Here is a 27,967-nt window from a genome sequence, read left to right on the forward strand (position 1 = left end):
TACCTTGTACCATAGCAAGAGAAATGTACTTCCATTTCGTCTGCATGTTCCCACGTTGTGCAGTCGCATGTGCAGAGAATGAAACTATGTCATATCTACCATGTTCCAGTGCCACAATCATGCTCTTTCATCTTCTCACGCCTGCCTTAGTGCTCGAGATTGTGGCACTGACTTATACCGCTAATCAAGTATTGTGCTGAGCTCTCAAAATCATCTGCTGCATGAAATGAGACAAGCGTAACAGCTCACGCGCGAGACCGTCACAGGAGGTGCACCACTCAGCAAAAACACGAGAGAGAAAAAATAAAAAGGAAGACGGATGATGTTTTCGTCACTAGTTCCTTCGGCTACGGTATTGGAGAATGCAGGGAAGGAATTTCATTTACGGAGGCTAGACCAAGTAGGTTAAAGAAAAATTTTTCTTCAACCTCCTTGGGCTAGACAAGGTAAGTCGAGAGAGAGTGTCTATGTTGGCAGTGATCCTTGCCTCCTGAAACTATGCATTCACAGCACTTCAAATATTTCTCTCTTCTATTAATGAGCTAATGCGAAAAATTCTTACGGTAGAACACTCCTTAAAGGACATGTGACAATCTCCAGCATATAACCAAAATTAGCTATATGGCCTGATGAGGGGCTCCTTAAAAGGAGAGTGCTTAAAAGAAATGTACGCATTTATAGCTGTGCGACATTCAACACTTCGTAGATTTTCTTGTACACAATGCCACCACTATTGTTTCTTTGCACCAGTTTGTACATAGTAATTAGTTTTAGGTCGAATAAAATAAGCTGTGGACAAAATGTACATTGCACAACAGCCTAGTGGCATTACAGTGTAGTGTGATAAGCAGTTATTGAATAAATAATATGTTCTGTTTCGACTTTTGATTTCTTATCGAATGCCTGCATTTAGGTGTTGAACCGGAACTGAAATGAAAATTGGAGCTCAACAGGTATTTTCAACTGAACTGGAATCGAACCTGAACTTGTTAGAGGAACCGTTCCAAACTGGTTCGACAAATTGTTCAGAAGGCCTTGCAGACCCTCTACTAGGGCATGTCGGAGGGGAAATATTGGACAAAGGCTCAAAGCTTCTCGTAGTCGGCAACAGAAACGACTCCAATAATGTCAACTCTATTCTGAAATTAAATATGTTGTTCATTTTTGTGCGACCAAGGGGGCTGTTTATGCAATGAAACATTCGGGTTCTATACATGTGCTCATGCGTCTTGCTGCAGCAAAGGGACTGGAACAATTCTGTTCTACTTCCTATTCTGTTTTAATGCTATATGTGGTCAACTGAGCTGCAGTTTTAATCCAAATATGCACGAGAAATCTATAGCTTTGAAACTCCTGACATTCTTTCTGGTTTTCCTTGGTGTCACGTGTGATGTGACAATACTTCATGTGACAATGATTGTGAAAAAAGGGGGTAAGGAAAGCCTCCTGTTAAGTGTACAGACCAGATACGTACATGATTAAGAAATATATATATATATATTTTATTTGGAACTCCAAGGAATTTTTAGTGTTCTGTTACACTTGTTTGTTCCACTTGGTACAGGTACTTTAGTGATACCAGGCCATTGGTGCTGGTTGATATAACTTGGTGAAATAAGACAACCAAAGTAGGAGAGCCACAACTTAAATAGTTTGCCCTCCAATGAAAATTTGGAATGCATCTATCATAACAGCACTCCAACATTTTGCACATAAGTATAAAAATGCTAGAGGTATTACATTAGTTGAGCGTGTTTAATTTATTACCAAGTGTGTGCCTGCCTTCTTTCATGAAGTCTTACTTTGAGCAAACTTTTCAAGGCCATGAAAGCATATGATTAATGTGCATTAGAGAACAGAAAGTCAGAAAGAGGAGGTGGTGTGGGAAAATGGAAATTGGTTTAGCACTGTTGTTATGTACAGCCATACACACTGTATGCATTGCATTCTTTTTTTCTCTCCACAGTCTCCATATTTTGCAAGCATGTTCTGTGGTGATTGGAAAGAGAAAGAAGAAGGTGTTGTGGAGGTGGGAATTGAAGATCCACGAATTACCTGTGATGGTGAGCCTATTACATAAATATACTTAACATTAGTCTGTTAGCATTGATGCCTATGTGTTACTCCGTGATTGCAGATAAGTGAGCAGAAGTGTTTGATACAGTCTCGCACGCAGGGTGGTAAGCTGACATTTCACCAAAGCTTCAGGCAAGGATGTAAAATGTCACTTTTAGTCCTGAGAACAACTTTCATGGACTGCAGATTCCATATTAGTATCTCATGCAGTAGGCGGCCCAATACGTATGCAGGTGAAGGGCTGTGATTTGCTAGTGCTGTTATGAGATTTTCTGGCACTGTTATGAAACCAGCAACAGCCAAGAAAGATGGACACAACACTACTCTTCAATGAATTTTATTTCTGAAAGTGACGCATATGAAAATATAGACATCGAAAAGGCAAGAATTTATTTTGGTGAACTTGTGGTGACTGAAGTATGATCCAAGTCATTCAATGACAGCATTAGTGACAAGCACAAATAAAATTTGAGAAATGTGACTTACAGCCAAATCCTATTTATAATGTGTCATGGCGTGCCCTAGATTCTAGTCATCAGGACATTTTGAGTATTCAATATATGCATCATATGCAATCTTATATGACAGACCCATCTTTCTCAATGTGACCTCCGAAATCATGACATCTGAAGTGCTCTCAGATACTAAGAATGTATCTTGCACAAGAGCTCAAACTAAAAATTCACGGCTCAGAGAAAGCAAAGATAAGGAAGTACAAAATCTTGCAATATTCAAGCATGCCTGTGCATCCTTGTCAGGGCTTAGAAAGCAAGCTGTAGAAAGAGATGTTTGTGTAAACATTTATGCATTTGATGCAGACAATTTTACAAATGCTTATTAAGGGACGATATTATGAGAAACTCACTTTTCATGTTACTAACACTAGGACTATGAAACTTAATGTAATCATAGTTTTATTTTACTTTCAAAACATTTTTTTTAATTATTATGTAGCTTCTAGATCTTTTTTCTTATGTGGCTTATATATTGGGAAAACACAGTTAAGGCTCAATTGATACAATGAAGTAACAAAAATCAGCACTTCACTACATCAAAATACTGTATTATTCTTTGGTCAGGGTTAAAAACCCCAAGATTTACACCTGTATATTTAAGAAAAAAATGACAGAAATTCAAAATAATTCACTCATGAACCACACCTCTCTTTGCCAAGCTCACACTTCATCAGCCACAGCTGTGCAGCAGATGCTGTGCTATCTTCACACAGTATCAACATGGTGCATGGGACCCCAGCTGTTTCAATGTGCAACTAAAATGCTGACCTTGTCCAGTAGGGATGGCGTGAAACTTTATTTTAACATGCCATCCTGAATAATGAGAGACTAGCATTTGTGTCAACACTTGCTTTAACCTGATACGTCCAGCCAGGCCTCATCCATGACCATGCATGTTTAAAGGCGTTCATGCACATCCATGTTCTAGGACCCTAGTAGTGCCCAGTCAAGTTAGAAGCTGGACACCCGTGCGTAAAAGATGACATAAGTAGGACAGCACAAAATTGTAGCCTGTGCTATTTAAAAATACTTCCTCTGCCCGCAAAGCTGTGTGTTATGGTGCTGCTATTGGTGCATAAAGTTTAAGTGCTGGTTGCGTGATTTTTTCACACTTGATAACCTGTTCATGGGAAGTTTACCAATCTAATCGTTGGTGTCATCACACCATTTATTTCACAGAGCCGAAAGTTTTCTGCATTGCCCTTTCCACGTGTGCTGCTTTTTGTAGGTAGCACCTACTGTTGTGTGCAAGTAGGCTTTCTTCATTCCTAGGGGCTGCGAGAACGTCCAAAAAATCGGGCAGTTCGAAAGAAATGTGAGCGTGCCTTCTACGGCCCCCAAGGGCTGAAATCACCACAGGCATGTCAAAAATAGCTCTAAAGGCTTGCCAGTACACATATTAGGCGGATTGGTGCTCGTACTGTAATAGGAGACAGCGGGTGCATCTGTTTATAATTAAGGAATGCATACAGTGACCTGTGACAATTTCCCCTTCCGATTCTTGGTATGCTTAACCACATTACTTCACCATTGTTTCAGCTCGTAACATTGCTGTTTTGAGGCGAAGCTGACTTTCGGGAACGGGTATTATGCAGCACGTCGTGGCTTCCAAGTTTTGAAGCCACTAGCGAGGATTACAAAGGTGGAGTCGGTGCCATTGCTTACAGCAGCAAATTGTTTCAATAAAAAAAAATTCACCAACAGTTACGATACTCCCTAATGCGTAATTGGAGCACAGCTCTATCTGTGTTTTCATCTTGCAATATATTGGCTAGTGTAGACAATCTATCTCATGCAGCACGTTCGAAACAGAATGAAGTGTGGCATGACTGGCTCACAAATCGGGAGGTTGTGAGAGGCAGCACATAACTGACACATCTGTGCAATTCACAGCAGCCACTGCAGACAGACCTCTGCTTATGCAGAGCTTTGGTGAACAGACGACACATAGAGCAACGTTTATAGATCTATAAACATTGGCGTAGAGTGCCTCGACGTGTGTGCCCCCGTGAACGAAGTGGGGGCAAGTGAGTGCGTTGAGGCACACTAACAACACACGCTACTTTGGCGCCATCTCGTGGCCACTGTCACCATAGTCCGTCTTGTGCGGCACTACGCTTTTCCTCGCACGCTTTTGCCATACACTCCTCCTCCGCTTTCTGCCTCATGGGTCCGCTGCATCATCTCACCGTCTTTCATCGCCCGCTGCACTCCGTGTTCGCTCTCGTCTTTCCTTATCATCTCATCATTGCTCTAATCATCTTTCCCTCTCACGCTATCTTGGCTCTCACCATCTTTCATCGCCCGCTGTGCTCCGCATTTGCTCAGTTACAAGGTGCTATGCGGATGCCCGCTGCAGGAACGGGTGTCTAAGAGCTGCACTTTAGAACACTGCACTGTACAGCAAGAAGCTTGGTAGCAAATGTCGAAGTTGCTAGGCCTAGTGTTGTCGCGATGGTGGCTACGGCTGCTAGTGGATCTGCATGTGAGAGAGCCAGTTCAAGGTGCGAGATAATCAAAATGGCAGCAGTGGTAGCTTTGATTTATGCCGTTTTGTCCCTGCAGTCATAGTAAAAAGTCTGGAAAATCGGATGGCAAAGGTTTTTTGCGTCCAAAATTTCAGACGTTCTTCCACCTTGACTCTATGGGGTACGGGGCGGTGCCATGAAGGTGTCCGAATTATTTGGTATGTCTGAAAGATTGGGCGTCCAGAAAATCAGTCATTGTCTGTGTCTGTGCAATAAGCTTTTTTCAATCCTGCATGAAAACTAAGTGGATGTTATCAGCTGTAACAATTCGGTATACAGTGTAACCTCGTTAAACCGTAGTTGGCCGGAGCTCAGAAAAAGTATGTACTAAACGGTAGTACTGCTTAACCGAAATAAAATGAGATCGCCCACTTACCTGTCAAAAAAGGAACTCGGAGAAAGTGTGATGAAAGGGGAATGACCATGTAGTATTTATTTACTTCGCGCGACAAACGTGTTATTTCCGTTTGTTGCCGCTACGGCCTAGCAGCAACAACAGCAGCCTCAAATTTGCTGAAGCTGTGAGCCAGCTTTTCAGCCAGCCCCCTCTTCTCAGCAAACACTCGCATGGCAGATTTCTCGTTGGTGTTGCATATTCTCGGTGCACAGGCACGGTAGCGTTGCAGAAGTTGTGGGGCACCTTTTCATTGCGGGGTGCAGTTCTCGTCGCGACGATTACATTCATGAGGCTGACGTAACGCGCAGCTTCCGCCACTGCCGGGTCTGAATCGCCCGTGCTGTCGCTTTCCGTGTCGCCCTTATCACTGTTGCTAAGAGACACTTTGGTAACAACAGAGGGAACGATGGCGCAAAGTCTGACTTCGTAGCCGACATCTCTTCGCGGTCACAGCAGCGCTGCCAAGGAACTCTTCTGCTAACTTTTCTTTGCATGAGAGAGTAATGACATTCGTTTTCAGCTAGTGCACATGTTTCTGCCTTGTGCAAATGAACAGCATCACTATGAAGGGAGTGGTGCATTGATGGATGGGCTTCGAGATTGTCACCGTGTCCAGTAATCACTAATCAGTGTTGTCACTGACCATACAGTTTTAAGAAAAGACTACGCAGATAGAAAAATTTTGTTTTAAATATTTCTGCTCACTTTCCACAGAAACGACTGCATGTTTAGACACTTCGAATGGTAGGGTTTTTATTGCACTATGAAACATAAGGCCGTTGAAGAACAGTAGATGGTCCCTTTAAGAATTACAACCATTGTACATTGTACAGAAGCATAGTATGCAGAATGCAATGCATGGCTTTTTGTGAAAGGATGGTCATTATTGTTTCCTGGGCTAATATGTTGAGAGTACAGATGGTCATTGAGCAGATGCAACAAGCTGCATTGCAGTGTTGAACGATGTCTCTCCATTTGCCAGTGATAATATAGCAGCAGCTATGATCCTCATTATGAATGAACTAAAGAAGGGTTTCCCTATAAATATCCATTTATGGAGAAATATTTTGCTTCGTTACAGCAAGGGTTTCAGTGAATTTTAAGGTGATATAAGATTGCTTAGTTATAACCATTAGTTCATTATAACCCATTTTGTTATAACAAGGCTTGACTATAATACTTTTTTCTTCAGGTAAAACACTTTTGACCATGATTGCAATGGCAATTTAGCAATGATTTCATCCTAAGTTTGCTTTGTCATTGCAGCCCTGAAGATTGTTTTTGGCTCACTCTACCTGGATGAAATTGTCATTGAGCCAAATGATGTGATCCCTGTGCTGGCGACGGCAACCTTGTTTCAACTGGTATGCATTGTTTCTTTTGGCATTTTCATTTCTCTAGTGGAAACGGTGCACTTATGTTGTAATTGTTTATTTCTTGTGCCATTAAAGTGTGGACCATGAATATATATATACATATATATATATAATTTTTTTTAGGATGAACTCATACAGCTGTGCTCTGAAATAATGGAAGAAACAATCAAGTAAGTTCTGTCAGCTGCTTCGCTAGCTTAAGTTCTTAGACACTAAGCACTGGCAAACTTGATAGAGAATGAAAGAAGGCTCTAATAAATTGTTTGCAAATATGTTCCTACCCCATTTCCATGAGCCCCTTTCTTTTTTTCTTGCGAAATGAGGCACACTTTCTTGTATTTTTATAAGCAAATGCACTGCCATATTTAATGTCTCTCCTAATTTGTCCATTCATCCTTGGCAGCACGTGTTTACTGCTGGATGTTTTGCTTTTGTTGTGCTTTATTTATTAAAACAAATTTACATGCCTATTTGTGCGCTGTCTCCTTTTAAAATTTTGAACGCATTTTTAATTTAGCCTCTTAAAGGGCCCCTCACCAGGCCACGTAGCAAACTTTGGTTATATGCTAGAAGTTGTTGCATGCCCTCTAGGGAGCATCCTGCTGTAATAGTTTTTCAAATTGGTTCAATTATAGTCTAGATAGAAACATTTCAGTGCCGTGAAGTGATGATTTCAGAAGGCGAGTGTCACCACCAACATGGACGCTCTCTACACTTGCCCCTGTCTAGCCTCTGAAAGCGAAATTCTTTCACTGCTTTATCCCGTATTGGAACTGGAGAATCGCGTGATGTATATGTCATGGGCCTCGCATTCTTTTTTATTCTCATTTTTTTTTTTTTGCTGAGCGGGGCACTTCCACTGACGGTCTCGCGCATGCGAGCTTTTGTGTTTGTCTCGTGTCGCGCAGCGTATGATTTTGCAGTTAACTAGCCTCAGCCACTCATTACTACAACATTTGGTAAACTTGATCTATTCTCTATTTCACAAGTATTAACCATCAATCTTGCATCACTTCAGATCTTACTTTCATTTCTAAAGTTAGAAATTTATTTGGTACCCACGACATAAGTTGCAATTAATTATTTAGGCTGTGGAATGTATGTTATACCACTGTAGGCAATTTCTTTTTAAAAAATGATTTACGGTTCTTTTTGTTGCTGCAGGCTGGACACTGTTATTTCATATTACGAAGTTGCTGAACAGTACGCTCTGACACGCCTGAAGCAGAAGTGCTTTGAATGGCTGGAACGCAATCTCACGTTCCTTGTCAATGAGGACGCAAAAACTCTACGGCAGATTTCGTAAGTCTCGCACTTAGGGCAATGAAGTATTCCCGAAAGATTGCTGGTAAAAAAAAAAAAGGAGGAAGCTTTAACAATATAAAACTTGCACTATAATTAGGATTTTTTGCAGGATGTTGACATGCTGACAAATTATTGTCAGGTATGTATGGAAGTGTTTATGGGTTTTAGTGTTTAAGAAAACTTATGTCCTATTACCAAAAACAAACAAAACTGTTACTTGATTATACTATACTCGCACAAATTTTTAACTTTTCCCTTTGGTGGCCTCAAAGTTGCTGTTTATATTGCATATTTGGGTCCATATTATATGTTAGGTTTTATGGTACTTACAGGCTTCGTTCACTCATTTGAATTAGCTATCATTATGTTGTTAGCATGGGTGTTGCAATAGCAAAATTTTCTATTCAAATTATATAACAATATTTTACAAAAGCAACCTTTGAATATCTAATCGAATTCCAAACATGTTTTTATTACTAAACAAAGGGATATATAAAGGTTGTGCTGAGTTTGGTTGCTAAAAAAAGGCTTATTTACAACATTTGAATTGTGTACTGCAATTATGATGTCTGTTCAAGTGATAAACTTCTAAATGAGAGACAATTGAAAGATGATCTTAACTGGCGCTCACAATGGCATTGATGAAATACAGAAGCAACATCTCACCAGATGCAAGTGCGCTCTTAAAAAAGTTCGCAGCCTTTGGGGCTTATCTTGTCCCACAACAGTAATCGTCATCTGCCTTGCTTGCATTTCCTTTCTTGAAAACTCTGCGCTTGCTACTTTCCTGTCGAGAATGCTATGTCACGCTGATAACATGCATGCCATTCATGACCTGGAAGTACCAGGCTCACAGCGTTGAAGAAAGGAAATGCAGGCAAGATAGATGGCAATTATTGTTGTAGGACAAGATGAGCCCCCAAAGGGTGCTTTTTTAAGAGTGTCTGGTGCACTGTGTGTTGAAGCTACAAAGTATGTTACTGTGAAACACCATTGATGCGTTCCTCGCTGTTGCGTTTTCCCGACTGCTACATTGTGGTTTTGTGGTCTCAATCTAAAACCCATTGACTCCTATGTATTACATTCCCATTTGATATGTCACCGTTCTTTAATGTTCCTGCATCTTACATTGGGTTTGAACACGGTGGTCATGTAAATTCAGCGGTGATGAGGTAAATTCACTCACGCATGCTGCTATGAAGACGATAAATGCGTACTCGCAGTTAAGCTTGTCAAACGCCGCCCATGGCCTCACCTTTAAATGCAGGCAGTATGTTATTGTCAGTCCCGTTAATGCATGTCTCGGCGTGGTTGTGGTTCTTGCCGGTTCCCGAAAGTCAGCTTCGCCGAAATACAGTATGTTATGCATAAAAGCGTACACAATATATTGTGGTGAAGCGTATAAAACTGGAAAAGAACCACTGTCATGGAACTTAGAGTGTGCCCCTTAATTACACATGCACTCATGTGGCATCTCCAGTCACAATACAAACACCAAGATGTCTAATAACTGTACTGGCAACCATTCAGAGCTGCTTCTGACTTTATTGCGGCGATTTGCGGCTGTCTTCACTGGGCTTCTTTGATTATGCAGTCTGGGACTGTCCACAAACTGTCCGTGCCTTTCACTCTGACTAGCTCTGACAGAAGAGCATGGCACAGTCACATGATGCAGCTGCCAGGGACTGTTCGAGGTTTCACTCCAAAGCACCGTAACCGGCAGTCATTCTCCTGAATGTCATCCTCTGCTCGTAGCTACTCATAGATAGCCCCACTACTCAGCGAATTCGTTAGCGTTGCCTACGGGATGGTGCTGTATTGGGAGCCACGTCACCGACACAAGCATAAAGCTCGCTTCCAGAAATTAACAGCGCTAAACAAACAAGCACGAAGGAAAAGAAGATGACACTGGCGCTTGCAAAGCGGAATCACAGACTGAAACCATAGAATGTGTTTGCATTGCACGATTTACGTCATACTCTCGTTCTTCATGTAACTTAATGTTTGTAATTAAGCTCCCTCAGTGTGCAAAATTTAAGCGGAATTCCCACATTAACGTAAACAAAATCGCAACCATACCACATGACTTTCACACAGAAAGTGGCGCCGTTATCCTCAAAGCTTGTGAGACCGTCTACGAAAGGCCCAATATGTATCTCGGGACAGAGCAAACGTTCACCGTCTATATTAATCATGCACATCAAAAAGCCAACTCTCTAACTTGGCAATAGATTTAGATCACAACAGCAATTGCCGAAGCTTCAATTGTGTACCACCCCAGCTACCTGCGAGAAACGGCCACATGCAATATGATATGCTTCCTCGTGCACGAGTTTCACTCATTCATTCACTTGAAAGGCGAAATCGACCGATTTACTAAGCAATGAGCATGACAGACTTTGTGAAACACATAAAGAAAAACAAGCATGTGCGCCTGATCGTATGCTTGTCTCTTAAAGAAATGCGGAAGAATAAAACTGTATCAATTACATGGCTAATGAAAAGCTCACATGTTGGCACACAAGGCCCGGATGTAAGAGAGGTGATAGCTAAGTATACAATATTTGCTGTCTGGTGGCAGACGTCGCACGCATATTTTTCTGACAGCTGTCGATTTGCTTGCTGCTTGCACTGGTGTGAGCAGAAATCTGCTGACAACTCCAGCAGTCCATGGGCAGTCCAGAACTTCCGGTCCACATCAAAACCGAACATGCCTCCGACAACTCTAGGACTAGTGGGCGGAGCTTCCGAAGCTGTCCGAGCAAAATTAAATGCAGCACAGCAGTCCCAAGCAATCTGGGACTGTCAGGGACTGATAACTGAAGAGGCGCACAGTTACATTTTCCCGGCTGTTAAATTTTTTTTCTTCTTCCACAGTCCGCTAACCCTTTGAGGGTCAATGACGTAAATATACGGCGCCACGAACAAGTCCAAAAATGGTCAATGCCATATATCTACGGGGCTGTCTGTACGTTTAAAAAGCGCTCCAATTTCCTAACTTTTTATTTTCTGTTATGTGCTGCCACTATGTGGGAACACAGGGAATTTTTTTTCGCGCGCCTCCCTCTCTGTTTTCATTGTATGATGGTTTGTTTGGAGCTAGTTTGCTCCCACACGTCTATATACAGTACTACCGCTGGCGCATTGGAGCGCGCGCGGGCGGGCAGCGGTACGGGTTTTGTTCCACGGGCGGTTTCGACTTCTTGCGCTTGCAAAACTGATGGCTATCTCGTAACTAATCGCTCAAAGGGCGATTGCCTCTTTCTTGCTCGTTTAGTGCTCACAGGGATGCATATAGGAAGAATGCCGCCGTGCATGCGTTTCCATTGCTTTTTTTTTTTGACACTTTCGAAAACTAATTGCCTCTGATTGGCAATAAGTTGAAGATTAACGAAAGTTTGTCACACGTTGTGCTTTTTTGACGGGCATACAATCACAGTTTTCTTGAGTGCGCGCACCTACGCATTTCGATTACGCTATGGATGTACATGTTAGTGTAAGAGCAGGAACATTTGAGTCTTGCGAAATATTCTCATGTGTGCATTTTCAAGGCCTTGAACTATGTGTATAAAGATGCATCAAATTTTTAATTCTTATAAGTTTATTTCCTTTTTTATTGTTGTTATTCATGAATGAAGAGCACATATATACCAACGCAAAATAGTTAATTCTCACTTTACGATCACCCTAGAAAAATTGCGGTAAATTTTTTTCGAAATAAGTCCCTAAGAAGAATTGGAATCTGCAATAAAAAAAATCGACCTTGGGTGGTTGCATATGGAAAAAAAATTGACCCACGAAGGGTTAAAAAACATATTAACAAGGTTCTACCATACTACACAACCGCACATTGGCCTAAAGAGATGAAAACATGGTGAGCTTTTCCTAATAATAAATTGTTTTGCTTAAACTGAGAAAACGAATTGGTAAGCAGTCTAAAGGTGAGGCATGCTTATTGAATGACTGGAAAATATTGAACAGAAGTTAGCTACTCCATGTGTTGGCTTGGCAACTGGTGCCTCTGCGTGGCAACTGTGGCGTCTCAGCAGCAGAACCTTTTGGATCAGTCACCATTTGTGTTTATCTTGCTTCCTGTAGACTCTAATAAATGTTGTTATCCCTGGCGTTGGAACAGAAACAAATGTTTGAGTTCATATAGTGAATTCTTGAATCGAGTGCAAATCGAATTGCAATGACTATACAATCTGTATTCAAAATTTCTAATATTTGTGCATCCCTAGTTTTTAGTTGTCAACGAAGCTCAGATCATAACATTACAGTATTCAGAGTCCTTCGTTTCCGGGTTTTATGTTCTTTTAAATTCGGGTAAAAATCGGCGGATATTTTTATTGAGAAAGGCCAAAGAGAAATGGGGGGGGGGGGGGGAGTGTCTGTCAGCCCATTTCTAGATTTTCTTGGCAACTTTCACAAACTATTAACGCAAGCATTAGTCTGCCTTTGTTCAGAGACATGTCATGTAAACAAGTGAAATCACTCACATGAACATATGCTATTGACAAAGAGTTTCTAGTTAAAGCGCACAAGTTATGAGCTTATCTAGAGAAATTCTCCATTATTTACACATAAAAAAAAAAACACATATGCAGCTAATAGAACCGTTCCTGGCAATCCTTTGTTTAACTTGAGGTGTAGCATAAAAGAGAGCACGGAGGATGACAGAGAAGGATGAAGGAGGACTTGTTGGTGTTTGCTTAACGACATAATGTACACATAACATACGCCTGTGACGTGTGTCTTCTTTGTGACTGTGCCTTTGCGCTACAATATGTTGTTAAAAGGAGATGAAGGCACAGTGCTCTGTCGTCTCCTCTATCGTCTCCTTTGTGAGGCACATCTCCTCTGTTGTCCAGCATGCCCTTTTGTGCTATACCTCAAGTTATGCAACGACTAGCCCACCAGTCTGTTCTTTTGTTTACTTTGTTCTCTGCACTTTTGTTTAACAAAGAAAGAAAGAAAAGCACAAATAGTGGTGCACATGTGGGCCTGCTTCGCAAGAAGTGTGATGTTGTTATCTTTCAGGCCCTTATTGGCGTACATTATTATGTGCGTTTTGAACATTTCTGTGTCCATCCTAGACCTGTCAGACCTTTTGTTCTTATCTGTTGTCATCCTGTTCTACGGTTTGCACTATACTCTGTGCAACAAAATTAATGGAGTAACAGCTAGCCAACCTGTCACCCTTCTTTGCGGGTACCTTAGTTGAGAAAACATTCTTTCAATGTCGTCGCTGCCATTCGCAATGTAGTACAGTAACATCAGTGCTGCTTTCGCTTCCTAGCGCATTGCCGTTGTTTACTTGTCTGCAACATAAGATATGATGTGATGTGCTATTATTGTAGCTATGTAAATGTGGCTAATAAAAGGGCCGCAAGGTTCCATTCACTCAAGGCTGGCAAGCACTGAACGTATTATATATATCACCGTTTTTGCTTGAGTGTTAGCAAAAACGAAGCATATATCATATTCATATTTGATTAATATAATACTATACTAATTTGATATATATTGACCACTTGCTCACACAAGGTGAGCAGTGTTCATTGGTTTTGTAGCACCTGCATTCATTCTTACCCTATACAAAAGAGCAAAACATCTGTTAGAAATCGGGTTTCAACCAAAAAACGAAGGACCCTGCATATAATATGTTGTAAACACCGGAAGCATCATGTAGTTATTATCAGCCATATTTTATCTGTAATGCCCCTTCAGTATCTCTATGAAGAACCTGTGATGCTAACCGCAGTGCTGCACCACTTGTGCTTGGGTGAAATTTATTTTTTGTGTTCTTACTTTCTATTGTACATTTAGTGACTCAGATTATTACTGCTATTGTTACAATGAGAGTGATTTTTGGCCTGAGAGTGGGAAACACTGTTCACTTGCAGCCCTGGCCTCATGGAGCAGCTGGTCAAATCACCTAGATTAGTCGTCGTGCAGACAGAGTTCTCACTCTACCTTATGGTCACGGCCGTGAGTTGCGCTCTTCTGCTTTCTGTTTGAGCATGCGTGTATATGGCTATGTTTTTCTCTTTCTTTTAAAGTGAAGCTTTCTTTGCCTCTTCCTTTGACTTTTCAACTGCTGCTGCTGCTGTCGCTGTCTTGCATGCTGCATCAGGAGGGAGTTGAGAGCATACGGCAGTAGGGCTGAAGAAGAGATTCATAAAGCATGCCTCGTTTGAGGAGAGTGCAGTCACGATGCTCTCTGGAGCTCCTTGGGAATTGGCACAATGCCCTCTCCTGGCAAAAGCATTGCAGAAGCTGCAGCGCTTTGCTCTGTCCTCACACGCAGCAATTCTGAGAGGGAGTAGAGAGAGGAGTCAGAGACCGGATAGAACCGGATGCCCTACCTATTCATTCACCGATGCAGTTGCAAAATGAGCGAACAACTGTACCACTCTTTGTGTATGGCAGCTCATGTACATGGCGCAAGCGAGGGGCAATGTGACGTCGGAAAGCTTGCCTCATTTGGGATCCTTTCAGTAAAGGAAAGGTTACTACTACACGTGGCAACAGTTGAAGACTAAGTGGATAAATGTTAATTTAAGGTATGATACAGTATGTTTCTGATATTTCTGAAAAATTAACATAGTGCAAATTTGTTCTGTGGAAAACTGACACAGAGCGTGCAGACGCAAAGCCGCAGTAAAGCTCTTAGCGTCATGACTACACCATGAAAGTGGCCGCAATCGCCAAATCAACGCTTCTGTATCTGACACAGTATCTTAGTGGCTATGGTGTTGCTCGAGGTCACAGGTTTGATCCCGACCTTGGGGGCCATATTTCAAAGAGGGAAAAATGCAAATTTATGTGCACATTACAGAGCCCCAGGTAGTAAAAATTTATCTGCAGCCCCCGACTACAGCGTGCCTCACAATCGGATTGTGGTTTTAGCACTTAAATTACCATCATTTAATTAAAGTTTAACACTTCTACTATGATACAATGTGCCATGTGAGGAAATGACAGTGCTAACCTTCTCACATGCTATTAACAGTGGCTTATAACAATGCCTCGAGCAAACATGTCTTACTGTGTGTTCTGTGTACTACGTGGACAAACACAAGGGGTGCATGCAAGGGGAACATCACCCCAGCACTCTCATATTGCACCAAATGCTCAATAACTAAACTTTTGCCATCAGCACCACCGCCAATTACTGTCAGTTATAATGCAAACACCACAGAAAGCTTCGCTTACGTTGATTCCTACAGTGCATAGGATCTGCATAATTTTTTTATCTTTTTTTGCTCCCTAGTGGTGCGTGGTGTATATTTCAATTTATTGTCAGTGTTTTGTTGGCAAATCATAACATTGCCTTTTGTAATTTCTTTTTGGAGGTATAACTTCACCAGAGATGTTCGGTGCCATTTTGTACTCGATGCTTCTGAATGTAGTGAAGCAAAATATTGAGTTATCCCGTTTCTCGAATAATGCTCTGTTCTCCTATTTGTTGAAATGGTGAAAGTTGCAACGCAAGATTTTCCACCTGAAATGCCAATTTTTGGTTATGCATCTCAGTTGCAGAAGGGGTTCATGTCCTTCTGCTGTTTTTACTTGCACTTAACTCAAGAAATACATGTGCCTTTTGAGTGCAACTGCATACAACAATTCTGAACTGGATTCATCAGTTTGCATATTCATTAAAAATAGAAGTTTAATTTGTCTGTTTTGTGACTTAGTTTAACTTTCAGTGCCGCACTGTTGCATGACACCGTCAACATCAGCAGAGTAAGCTGAGTGCAAGCTGTGTGTACACATTTCATTGCAGTGGACTTTTTTGAGGGAGCACCCTTCTTGGGAAGGTGACCTGAAGGAGTGTGCACTGGAAGCACACAAATACTTTAAGGAGAAATCAGGTGAGCCCCTTGGCTTTTCTGTGTGTGCATCCTTGCTCAGATGTTTTCACTGACTTCCTCCTCCTCACAGTTAGATTTGTAAGTGATCTTGCGCATTGAGGTCATTACTACTTTACTACTCTGTTGCAATTTGTTTGGTGGTTAGTATCTACAGTCAAGCCTCGTTACAACGAAGTCGCATCCGACATGAAATACCTTTATTATATGTATCTGATATTCGCTGTAAGCATATAGTACTAGTTTAATGCTGATAACATTTCATATATACTTCCTTATACAGTCGAACCCACTTATAACAATACCGGTTTCAACAATATATCGGTTATAACAATGAGAAGCTGCTGCACCATCAACTTTTATATGTTTTCTATGATGGAATAACCCACCTACTACACCACCCCTATGCCGCATTATTGGTTTGAATGACGAAGTCTGGCTGCTGGATGTCCATGCCAAAAGGTAATGGAATGTGAAATCCTTGAAAATACAAAATAAAAAGCGATATTCAAGCTGCTACATCCTTGCCCGCCACCCCAACAGCCACTGTGCGCTCATACAGTAGAACCTGTCTTACAGCCTTCTCCGCATCACCATTCTCCCGTGCCTCTCTCGCGTCACCCTTCCACCTTTCCGAACACGAATGTGCTGTGCCCATAGCTCTATGCTGCACCATTCTACAAAACACGAATGGACCGTGCCAACTTTGCTGACAGTGCTGCTTCCAGATGGCTCGCTGGCCCCTCACTCTGCGCAGTTCTGCCAATGGATTAAATCGCTTGTGCTCGTCTTTGCTGGTTGCGTTGAAGTCATTCCTGGCCATATGGTTTCTCCGCCTTGTTTGACTTGCCGCCGAAACGGAAGATGGCTGATCCAGCGGCTCCTCATCGGCAATGCACGACGTTGCCGGTGAAAAGAAAGCGCACTGCTATAGATTTGGAAACGAAGTGCAGTATCGTGAAGGACTACAAAGAAGCTAAAAAAGTGTGTGATTTGGTGAAGAAGTATGGACTATCGCAACCGACAGTGCCGACAATCATCTGCTCATTAGAAAAGTTCAACATAGAAAACTGCTCGGTAGACTATGGGTGCAAATGCGTTTGACAGGGTGCCTAAGGAGGTGGAAGAGGCCCTCTACGAGTGGTTTCTCGGTATCCCTGCCATGAACTTGCCCATCACCAGGCCAATTCTGGCCACAAAGGTAAAGCAGTTTGTGCTACTCGTCAACCACGTAGACTTCCAGCCGGCTGGTGGCTGGGCACAGTGCTTCAAAGAGCGGCACGGTACTGTTTACAAAGCCATCACCAGCGAGAAAGCTTTGCCTGACGTGGAGACAGAGCTGAAGTGAGTGGAGGAAATGCTGCCCCGCGTCCTTGACAACTACGTTGATACAGACATTTATAATGGCGACAAAACAAGACTGTTCTTCCAGATGGTGCCGTCCAAGACATGTGCACTCAAAGAAGGCATGTGTAAGGGCAGTGAAAACAGCAAGCTGTGCCTAACTGTGTTTTTGTTTGCCAACGTGGATAGGAGCAACAAGTGCCCCGCATTTGTCATTGGGAGATCAAAACTTCTATGGTACTGCCAGGATACCGGTACGCTATCGTCACAACTGGAAGGCATGGGTAACGTGAGAACTTTTTCATGAGTGGCTCTTGGAGTTCAATCAACGGATCAAGTGATTTGAGAGGAAGGTGGTGCTCATCCTAGATAATTGTAGTGCCCACCACTCCATGCCTAAGCTCTCAAGTGCGGAAATTTTTTTCCTGCCGAAACACAACAGCATGCTTGCAGCCCATGGACGCCAAATTTTAAGGTCAAGTATCGTCGTCGCGTCCTGAACAAGTTGGTCTTGTTGATGGACGGGGCCACGTAGACAAGCAGGGAGAAACCAGATTTGCATATCAATCTATTGATGGCTGTGCAGTTTATGGTTCTTTTGTGCGTGGTCCGAAGTAAGCGCTTCTACGGTGCGGAACTGCTTTAGAAAAGCATGCTTTGTCCAAGGCAGCAGTTACTTATACGAAGCCTGCAAAGCTCCCACCGACGAAGTGATGCCTGAGCTTTGATCTGCAGTCGACAAGGATGCTTCAGGACTCGGAAGAGTTTCTACATGCAGACGGGGCATTAGAAACGTCAGAACTTCTAACCAATAAGGTGATGTCGCTTGCATCGGATTGCGACGGCAACAGTGATGACGACAGTGATGGCGACAACGTCAGCGATGACGCGGTAGGGCAGGGTTTTTCAACGTTGTCCTTGCAGGATGCCCTGCAGATGAATCAGTCCCTCCGGGGTTTTGGTTTTGCGAGAGACCTCCTGCTGCACAATGTGAAACACCTGGATGCCTAGGAGAAGAATGTCGGCAAGCTTCGTGTAAAGCAAGCAAGGTTGATGGAAATGGGGTTTTCTCGTGCAAGCCAATGAGAAGTACGTCGCGAGATGCTTGTGGCAATCTCGCTCCACCATTTCTTTTGAATTTCTCAAGCTTAGTGGCTGCTGCAGCAACTTTCTCGCATTTCTTGAAAGGCCCGTTTTGGGGCCACCTAAGCGATACCGTGGCGGAGCTCGCATGTCACTTGCCACCGATGACCCCTCTTTGCAGTTTTATAGCGGTGCCATTCCTGAACGCCGACAGCCACAGCTTGTTACATGTGATCAGAGCGTGCAGGAAGCAGAGTTAAACAGTCACAATCAGCACAGTTAGCAGCTAGATGTAGAAAGATTGTCGGGAGAGGCATTGCCCTCTCCGCCATTATAGTTTTCTCACAACAGCTCTGCCATCCCCCTATTTTGCTTTTTTTCATGCAACCCGGTTGTAACAATTATCGGTTATAACAACGAAATTTTTGTGGCACTTTAATGTTGTTACAAGTGGGTTCGAATGTAATCCTAAAGGAATAAAGGAAGTCTGGTTATGCAGAAATATTGAGAGTACTGGTCTTGGATGCTGCCAAACAAGCATTATTTTCTATGGGTGTTGGACCGTAGTTATCTAAGGACTGCAAAAAAGCGATGCAGCTAAGTGGTATAGAGTTGAAGTAGTGTATGTACAGTTGAACCTCAAACACTGATATAACAAATTATTGGATAAACCAAAGTCAATTCAAAACATTTCTCACTGATATCTGTGTGCACTGGATTATACATGACAAATATCATGGATGCGACAAATATCAGATATGGCATAGATATTTTTCTGTCAGATACAACCTTTTTTATAATGGGGTTCAACTGTGTACTTGCATACTTCACATGTCAATGGGCATGTGCAGATGTACAGTAGAACTTAGTTCATGCGTTTTGGAAAAACTGCGAGAAAAAGCGTACTAACCGGGAAAACGTAAGATCCGAAGCAACTAAAAAAATTTGACAGACTCAACTATTGTTGACATCTACGTAATGTGAAGCGTCGCACGGATTGTCGTGAAACGAGACACCGACACATGTCGAGCTGGTGGTGCTTCAATGGCTGGAGAGGCATTTTGTTGTTTTGCTATTGCATGGTGTTTTAAAGGGCCACTGACCAGGTCTAGCCATTTTGGGTTGACAAGCGCAGAGCATACATTGCGCAATAACGATCGTGTCTGCAAAGTATTACATCGCTGCGTGCCGCGAAAAGATCTGAAATTTCTAACCGAACGCCATTTTCCCTTCTCCTCGCGGCCACTGCACTCTGGCTCAACTCTGGGCTTTCCAGCAGGCCCACAATGCGGCTGAGAGGCTTGGCCTTCCGGTTCCCATGTGGGAGCATCCCACTTCGTGATGACTCACAATCTGCAGGACTTCAATAAAGTTTTACCATTGGTGGATTTGTCACCCCAGTTAAGTTTGTGCGTTAAGGAATTGTTGGCATCCCACCATACCATACCTTCCTGTGGTCCAAGCCAGAGGTTGACGTACACGTGCTAGTGCGCCTACGTACACGTGTTTGCACTGCGACGTCACTCGTGGTGACACGACTTTGATAATTATTCAAGGCAACATCTGTTATTTGTGTAACATGTTGCTTGAATAGACGAATGAAAGCTTAGAGTAATAACAAAACAAACAAACCGAATTTCTGCATGTTTTTGTTTTACTTTGCACGGCAGCAAGAGAGATGTACATCCGTTTCATCTGCTTGTTCCCACGTCGTGCAGTCGTGCACGCAGACACCGAAACTACCGTATTTACTTGCATAATGATTGCACCCCTGAATTTTGTCGTCAAAATTCGATTTTTTTTTCATTCCCATGTAATGATCACACTCCGAATTCGCCTCAGCGATATCTCGTGTGCCAAGTCTAGCTAATGATGATCGCGCTTACCATCTGTCGAATGCTGTTGAATGCTACGCGAACGACTCTTCAATACATACCAGGTGGTCTGCACGCACCAAACATTCTTAAGCAGATGCCCCATTTTATTCCTTTCATCACTTTCCACACTTGCATGAAAAAAAAAAACTACAACCAAACTTGCCTTGGCTTTATTATTTGTAGGCTTTATATTGGTTATGGTCAACAACAACAACAAAAAAGCGCCTTTCGATTCTTCTCGTCTGCACTTGTGGGCACGGAACAAATTGCAAGCGGCAACGATAGTAGCCATGTTTATACTGATACGCTAAAAGTGTACCCTATTCATATGCCGACGCTTGTAATACAGCTAAGATATTCGCCCATCCTTAGCGGAAACGTGCTGTATTAGGATGGTAGTGAAGACAAATGCTACAGTTTCTGCAGAATACTTGCCATGTGTTTCTATGTCACCGGCAGCTAAATATGCCCATCTCGGTTTCCGTCCCCTTAAAGTTGACATGGCTACGTTATTGCTGCAGATGTGCCGATATTAATGATATTATTCATTACTAATGCGGAAGAAACTGTTTCAATGCGCATAATGTACTCGCGAAAAGAAGAAAAATCTCATTCGGCGCATTCGGTTTGCTCCGCCGGCCGCCATTTTTGTTTTGGTGTCCCACACTGTTACAGCGGCAGCCACCTGTTTGTTGACCTGTTGTCATCCCGCAGCAAATGCGAGATGAAAAAAAAAAAAATGTTCTTTTCGCATTAAAGTTAGCCCACATAATAATCACACCCCTGAATTTGCGACAATTTTTTTGACAAAAAAGTGTGATCATTATGCGAGTAGATACAGCATGTCATTTTCTGCCATGTTCCAGTACGCGATTATGCTCTGCGATCCGCTTGTGTCTGCCTCTGTATTCATGTAGCAGTGACTTATACCGCTAGTCAGATGTCTTCATGTACAGCGCGCAAAATCGTGTGCTGAGTGAAATGAAACAATCACAACAGCTCGTACGCGACGCTGTCAGTGGAAGTGTGCCGCGCCGCAAAAAAGGGAGGAGAATAAATGAAGCCGGGGCCCATGATGTATGCGTCACGCGATCCTTGAGGTCTGGTATGGGAGAACACAGGGAAGGAATTTCGCTTGCAAAGGCTAGAGGGGGTAAGTGGAGAGAGTGTCTCGCTTGGCAGTGGAGCTCGCCTCCTGAAATCATGGGTTCACGGCACTGAGATATTTCTATCTCGGCCATTAATGAGACGATTTGAAAAATTTTTGTGACAGAACGCTCCCTAGAGGACATGTAACAACTTCCGGCATATAACCAAAATTTGCTCTGGAGCCTGGTGAGGGGCCCTTTAAGAGGCCAACTGGAAACCGAAACGAAGTCGAGCTGGTGGGTGACATCGGATGCCGCAGCGATATAATGTTCTGGATCGCGAATTTTCTTGCTTACATGGGACCTAGCAGCTGGAAAACGTATCATACAATCGCAGTTTGGCGATGTATTGAATGGTGGTGCCGAAAAATCGTGTTTTCCGGGAACGTTGGAACTGCTAAAAAATGAGCGTAACTCTGTTGGGTCATATTTTGTGTTCTTGAATGCAAGCGTTAGCGTCTGGAAAACGTACGTAATGGGAAGGTATCAACTAGGTTCTACTGTAGTGAAATCCTGAATATAAATTGGCACAGGTATTCAGAAAAAATAGATACTTTTCTCTGCCATTGAATTTAATACTGAATAATAAGAAAACAGATGATCTGAAGTGTAACCAAGGCAGATTTATATAATTCAAAGCACATGCAATGCCATCTATAAGTGGAGAAAAGCTAAGGTGAAATGAACTACACAACGGGAAACTGAGCAAGCTAAAGAAAAGTTTAATAAGGAGATATTGGGAGGCTAGTTGGTTGGCCGTTGTTGCAGAAGCAACACACTTTTAAATTGTTTATCCGTGTGCCTTGAAGTACTCAGATTCCACAACAACAAATTAAAGGTCATCAGTCTCTCTGATCACAACAGTGATAACAAACCAATACAGCTAGGCTATGCGTGCATAGAAAGTGGCTGTATATATATTAATGTGAGATTCATTATATAATGAATTATATGCTCACTATTAACATAATATCGCAGAGCAACACCATGCATTAAAGCAATTGCATTGCGTGGTGTAGCATAGCATTGGTGAACAGTGCAGAAGAAATTTCCTCCACAAAAGCATGGTGTTCCTGTTCTCCATGTGCCTGTGTGCCCCGAAAATCGCTCACTTCACAGGCTGCACAAAGCATAAGCAGGAGGTGCCTTGCGTGCCGGCAACAACTAATATGCCACAGTTCTGCACCACATGCATGATTAGCCACGATCGGCAGATGTAGAGCCAAAGGAAACAGCTCACAGCTCAAACACGGGCAAAGTAATGCTGGAAGCTTTAAAGGCGAACTGCAGTGAAATTTTTGATCATGTAAAAAGTATCATTTTATATAGTGTAGATATAAAGCAGCCTTTGAGCAAAGTTTTGCATTTAAAATACTAGTGGATGCATCATAAAGAACTTGCAAAACATAAATGTTTTGTTGTTTTGCGTACTAAAACTTGAAAAACATCACCGTTACTGCTTGCTGGAAGGGACGTAAAACGCAGAATATTGAGAACCAAGCTCATTTTCTCGGCATGGCCTCTGATATTAAGCAGTGCCCACATTACACTGAAAACCTTTGAAACCATGGTCTGGAATTCCTGCGAACTGTCAGGTGCACGCACGCATTGTTTGCTTAGGGGCTAAGGCTGTTAATAAGAGAATGAGACAACTACCAGCCCTGCATCCTTGCCGTGATTGCATCTGTAGTATATAATACTCATTTATAAACAATTTAGCCAAAGTGAAATTTCGTTGCAGCTGCCCCTTAGGAAGGAATGGGAAAAGAGATTATTTTTACCTCTTGGCGTTGCCACCACTGGGATCTTCAGCACACGTTCCCTCAACAAGTCGCTTGCAGGAATGTGTGTGCCCAGGAGACTAACAATGGCAATCATGACTAGCAAGGCACCACTACTCTGGTGTTCCGACTCTGCCCTTCCATAACATAGTCATGCAAGAGTCTTGCCTCTCCACTCTGCTGCATTTGCTGTACCATGAAATCAGACACTCGGCAGCACGTGGTTCAAATGATCAATGGCTGAACCAATTAGTATTCATATTCAGTGCCTTCTTTTTACACTTCGAGTTATATGCAGCTTCGGTGGGATCATGGCAATTGGTTCAATTATTGGAAAGTTTGCATTAACGGAGTTTGAATTCGGAAACGTTTACTCCAGCAAAACATTGTTTTTTTCTTGCTTTTGGAAACTCCTTGTCCAAATTCCTAGGCCGAAATTTCTTTGATATTTCACCTGACCAATATGCAGGTAACTAAGTTAGGGCAGTACTCTTAGTCGGACAAATCTCTTAAGGTTCAGCCAAAATTTTATTTCATGTGCACGTGAAATCCTCCGTGTTTTACAGATCTGTCAAAAGAGAACCAATGTTCAAGGATTTTGTACACAATGGAGAAACAGTGCAAACCAGTTTGCACTTTTTATTATATTTATGGCTGGTGATCATCCCTGGTGTTGCAGGGGGCAGAAAGGCGGGGATGAACTGTGCACTTTTGGGTTGGAGTCCTCGTTGGAAGTTAAACTTGTTACCCATTGCCTGTTCTGCTTTAACCTATTTCTATCGTAAGCCCGTGCTTAAAATTGTGTGCACATTCATTTGTTTTTATGTTCTCAATTTTTTTTTAGTTCACCATTTCTGTTTTCTCCTTTTATTATGGCAAGGAGACTGCTTCACACAGTGTGAAGAAGGCCAGGAATACGCAGAGGTGTACAAGGGCCTGCGAATTGAGCATCTCATCAACCATCCCTTAGACGTGGTGATGATAGAGCAGAACAACATCTACCCAAAAGGTGTGTGTGTTTGTGTGCATATGTGGTATGAAAAGGCTGTTTGTGTAATGCAGAAAACCCACCACGGTGACTCAGTGGCTTTGGGCTCAATGGCTTTGGCTTTCTGCTGGTGGGGATTGCAGGTTCGATTTTCATCCACAGCGGCAGCATTCTGGTAAGGGCGGAATGGAAAAATGCTGATGTACTAAATTTAAATGCACGTTAAAGAACCCCAGGTGGTCAAAATTGGTCCAGAGCCCTCCACTACAACATCATCTATCATAGTGCCGGTGTTGCTTTGTGACGTTGTAGGGACCACTAAAGAGAACAATGATGTTACCTGTATTAGTAAATTACCCTTCTACAATACCCAAAAAAAAGAACACTCTTACCACGAGAAAAAACTGAAAAGGCACAAAAATGAAAGCCTGGTGGTGACTCTGCCTTGAAGTTCCCGCACCAGCTCACTGCAACGTCATGGATTTTAACAGTGTCTGCTAGGTCCTAGTTAATTGTTTAGGTACATTGTGTTGCAAAGGAACCATGGACTGAACATGGCAAGTTTTGGGAACTAACTTTTACTGAACCAGCACGACCCAAATAAAAAAAATACTTTGAAATTCAGGAACGTTTGTAACGGTGTATAGAAATAAACTATGATAATGATGATGTCACACTGACTTACCGACATTGGGGATTCGGTGGAAAATTTTTAAAATTGAACTTTCACCTTCATTTTTTCATCTAATAAGCAAAATATTATTGCGAAATTAACAACAATAGGGTTTCCAAAAAATACTTTATCGTTTTTAAATTGATTTAGGGTTTTGCTTTAGTGTCCCTTTAAACCCCACAAATCAATCAATTCCCGGCGATGGTGGAAGCATCTCAATATGGGGCGGAATGCAAGAATGCTTTAGGTTTAGGTGCTTGTTAAAAAACCCAAGGTGATTGAAATTAATCTGGAGCCCCCCACTACGGCACCCTTCATAGCCCATGCGTCACTTCAGGGCATTAAAACCCATAATGGTTTGTAAAAGTGCAACCGCATAGGCGCGATTTTCGAGCAACAGCGACAAGTGACGGTGGTGAGTGACAGGTTTTGCCTTCGTGGGGGGCAATCCGTCACTGTCACTGGTTGCGTCGCCGGTTTTTGGCCAGCCAGAAAAGTTAGCTTGTCATCTTTAAGTCCACATCGCGACTTCTGCCGGGGACAGTGTGATTGCACAACAACATGGAAGCAACCAGTCCACCCGCTTCGATCTGAATTTGCTCTTACTACTTGTTCTCTGCTGTGACAGCAAAAAATAAATAGTAAAATCAGCCATCGCTTCGTCTTCTCTCACACTGAGGACAAAGTATATTCGTGCTCTATTGTCCTTATTATTGAGATTGGTTGTTTGTTTTGATGCTGTTAGGCCTGAGACACCCCTGAGAGCCGCGAAAGTGTGTTAAAGTTTGCTCACCAAGTGGCACCATGGCATTTCACACTGGTGACATGTAACAGATTTCCACTGGTGATGACAGCATATTAAAGCTAGATCTAATAGACGCTTGTTTAAACATTGGCCTCGTGATACATTTGACATTTCTTTAAGGGTGCATGATAATGTTTTTTCACACAACAATGTAAATTTATCTTCTTTTTTCGCAATGTCGTGTCCATAGGGTTGCTCCGTGATGCGACAGGGTAGGTCTGTCACATCGCTTGTTGCTGTCGCTTGTATATCACGTTCATGTGGTTACTGCTTAATGCTTTGAAGTACTGTGTGTAATATGTGTGCAAGGTTCCCTTTGTTGAGCGTGAGTTATGAATGTCTGCCAGACAAATTCGAACTGTATAGTATCTTTGATCGCCAAGGTGTCTTATTCATTCTTGGTTAGTGTATCCATAAATGTTTTTAAAATATGTACTATTTCAAGTTAGCAAATTTTTCTTGTCTCCTTTGGTGACAAATATTTTGAGATAAGGCTTAAATAGACCCCTTGGAAATTTAGTTGTTATGCCATTAAAAGTTGTGCAGCTGTCAACTGCTCTGCTTTTTGTGTTTTAATTCTAGCACTTTGGGGCCAGCCATAGCTATTAACTTTTACTTTGAATATGTATACCTGATTATGTGTGTGATATATCAAACAGAAAATATTAGGAGCACTATCTCAGGAGGAAGTGCTGTTTCATTGGTGTATACCAAGTGAGATTTTGGTGAAACAAACTTTTAAAAGATATTTGAGGGTTTTATTTGATAGAACATGTTGGTGCTGTCTCAACATCTATTCTGTATCTTTTGCGGGAGATTCTTGACCACATTTAACTTATTTTTGATGCAGAGTCTCTGTATCCTGTGTTCCGTAACCAGTGGTACCAAATGCTGAGAATCGACCAAGGCCTCGACAAGGGGTAAGCCTCGACATATTTGTCAGTGCAAGTGTTTTACTTTACCTGAGCACACATTGCACTTGTGCCTCAAATTTTTTTCTGGTGTACGATTAGGAAGCAGAATAACATAAATTGTGCAAGGTGCCAAATTTGATCACAAGTTTTCAGTTGAATACAGTTGAACCCGGATATATTGAATCTGAAGGGGCTCACAAAAAAGTTGGATAAGTAGGTAATTCGATATAGAGTTAAACCTGGATACAAAAAAATTTAAGAATGCTCGAAAATTTTCGTTACCAAGAGGTTTTCATTATATGCAGTTTCAGCATGAAAATCTGAAAAAGAAATGCACAAATTAAGCAAAGGGGGAACTGGAGGTACTCACCCAAAACGCATTTATTTAGTGCCAATAAACTGTGTTATTTTGCTCTGTTGTTGGTTCGTGAGGGACGGCAACACTGAACACTCGTAAGACATCAAAGTACACAACGCTGTTTCATCATCGTCTAGTGAGCCCACGACGCAGCGCAAAATGTCAATGACATCCAGCACTTCCTCCGCGGAAGGCAAAGCACGTGATGAATCGACCTCCGAAGATTCGTCGTCATCACTGTGATATCGGATACTTTGCACCACCGCCTCATTTGAGATTTCTTCCGTAGTGACGATGCAGTCATCCGCATACAAAAAGATCACAAAGCTACACGTCATCCGGGGCTGTCATCCATCCATCATGCATTTGCGCGCAGTGAAACCTAAGCTTCGGCGAGATCGGGCGGGCCTGAGAGCTCTTTCTCTCCACTGTCAGTTTCCACAGCCTGAACCTCTTTTGTTAACCAGGCCTTGCTGAAGCAGTTCCTAATAATGTCTGCACTTGTTTCCCGCCAGGATGCTTCAAGCTTCTCAACTGCTTGAAAAATGTCCACCTTTGTTTCCCACTGAAGACGAATGTTAGAAGCAGCCTTTGCATTAGTCTATGCTGGTAGGAACACTTCGCACTGTTAATAATTCCGCTGTCAAGGGGCTGCATGAGCAAGGTACAGTTTGCAGGTAAAAACTTGAGTTCAATGTTAAACGGCTTGAGGCCTTCAACATGGTGTGCAGTACAGTTGTCTACGAATAGATAAATTCTGAGGCCTTGTTTCTTGATATCTTTGTAGAACTCTCTCAACCAGTTACTAATTATGCCCGTGTCATCCATGCTTTTGCATTTGCCATGTATTTCACAGGCATTCTGTGTGTCTCTTTAAAGCATCTGGGTCGGGTGCTTTTGCCGATAACCAGTGGAACTCGCTTGT

At 42.4% G+C, this 27,967-nt stretch overlaps 1 protein-coding gene across 3 annotated transcripts in view; it reads left to right on the plus strand.

The window, feature by feature from the left end:
- gcl (germ cell-less) overlaps window positions 1–27,967 on the plus strand; it is a 76,602-nt gene that overhangs the window by 8,844 nt on the left and 39,791 nt on the right. For 2 of the 3 annotated variants that reach the window (XM_065437028.2, XM_065437012.2), the window contains exons 3-10: window positions 1,967–2,063; window positions 6,783–6,880; window positions 7,016–7,062; window positions 8,057–8,194; window positions 14,104–14,188; window positions 15,987–16,074; window positions 24,185–24,313; window positions 26,621–26,690. In XM_065437028.2, coding sequence (XP_065293100.1) covers window positions 1,967–2,063; window positions 6,783–6,880; window positions 7,016–7,062; window positions 8,057–8,194; window positions 14,104–14,188; window positions 15,987–16,074; window positions 24,185–24,313; window positions 26,621–26,690 — 752 coding nt within the window. The remainder of the gene's footprint in view (window positions 1–1,966; window positions 2,064–6,782; window positions 6,881–7,015; window positions 7,063–8,056; window positions 8,195–14,103; window positions 14,189–15,986; window positions 16,075–24,184; window positions 24,314–26,620; window positions 26,691–27,967) is intronic. The other variant, XM_065437020.2, reaches the window with a different exon arrangement.

This window comes from Dermacentor albipictus, chromosome 1, assembly GCF_038994185.2.
Source record: "Dermacentor albipictus isolate Rhodes 1998 colony chromosome 1, USDA_Dalb.pri_finalv2, whole genome shotgun sequence".
Lineage (NCBI taxonomy): Eukaryota > Metazoa > Arthropoda > Arachnida > Ixodida > Ixodidae > Dermacentor > Dermacentor albipictus.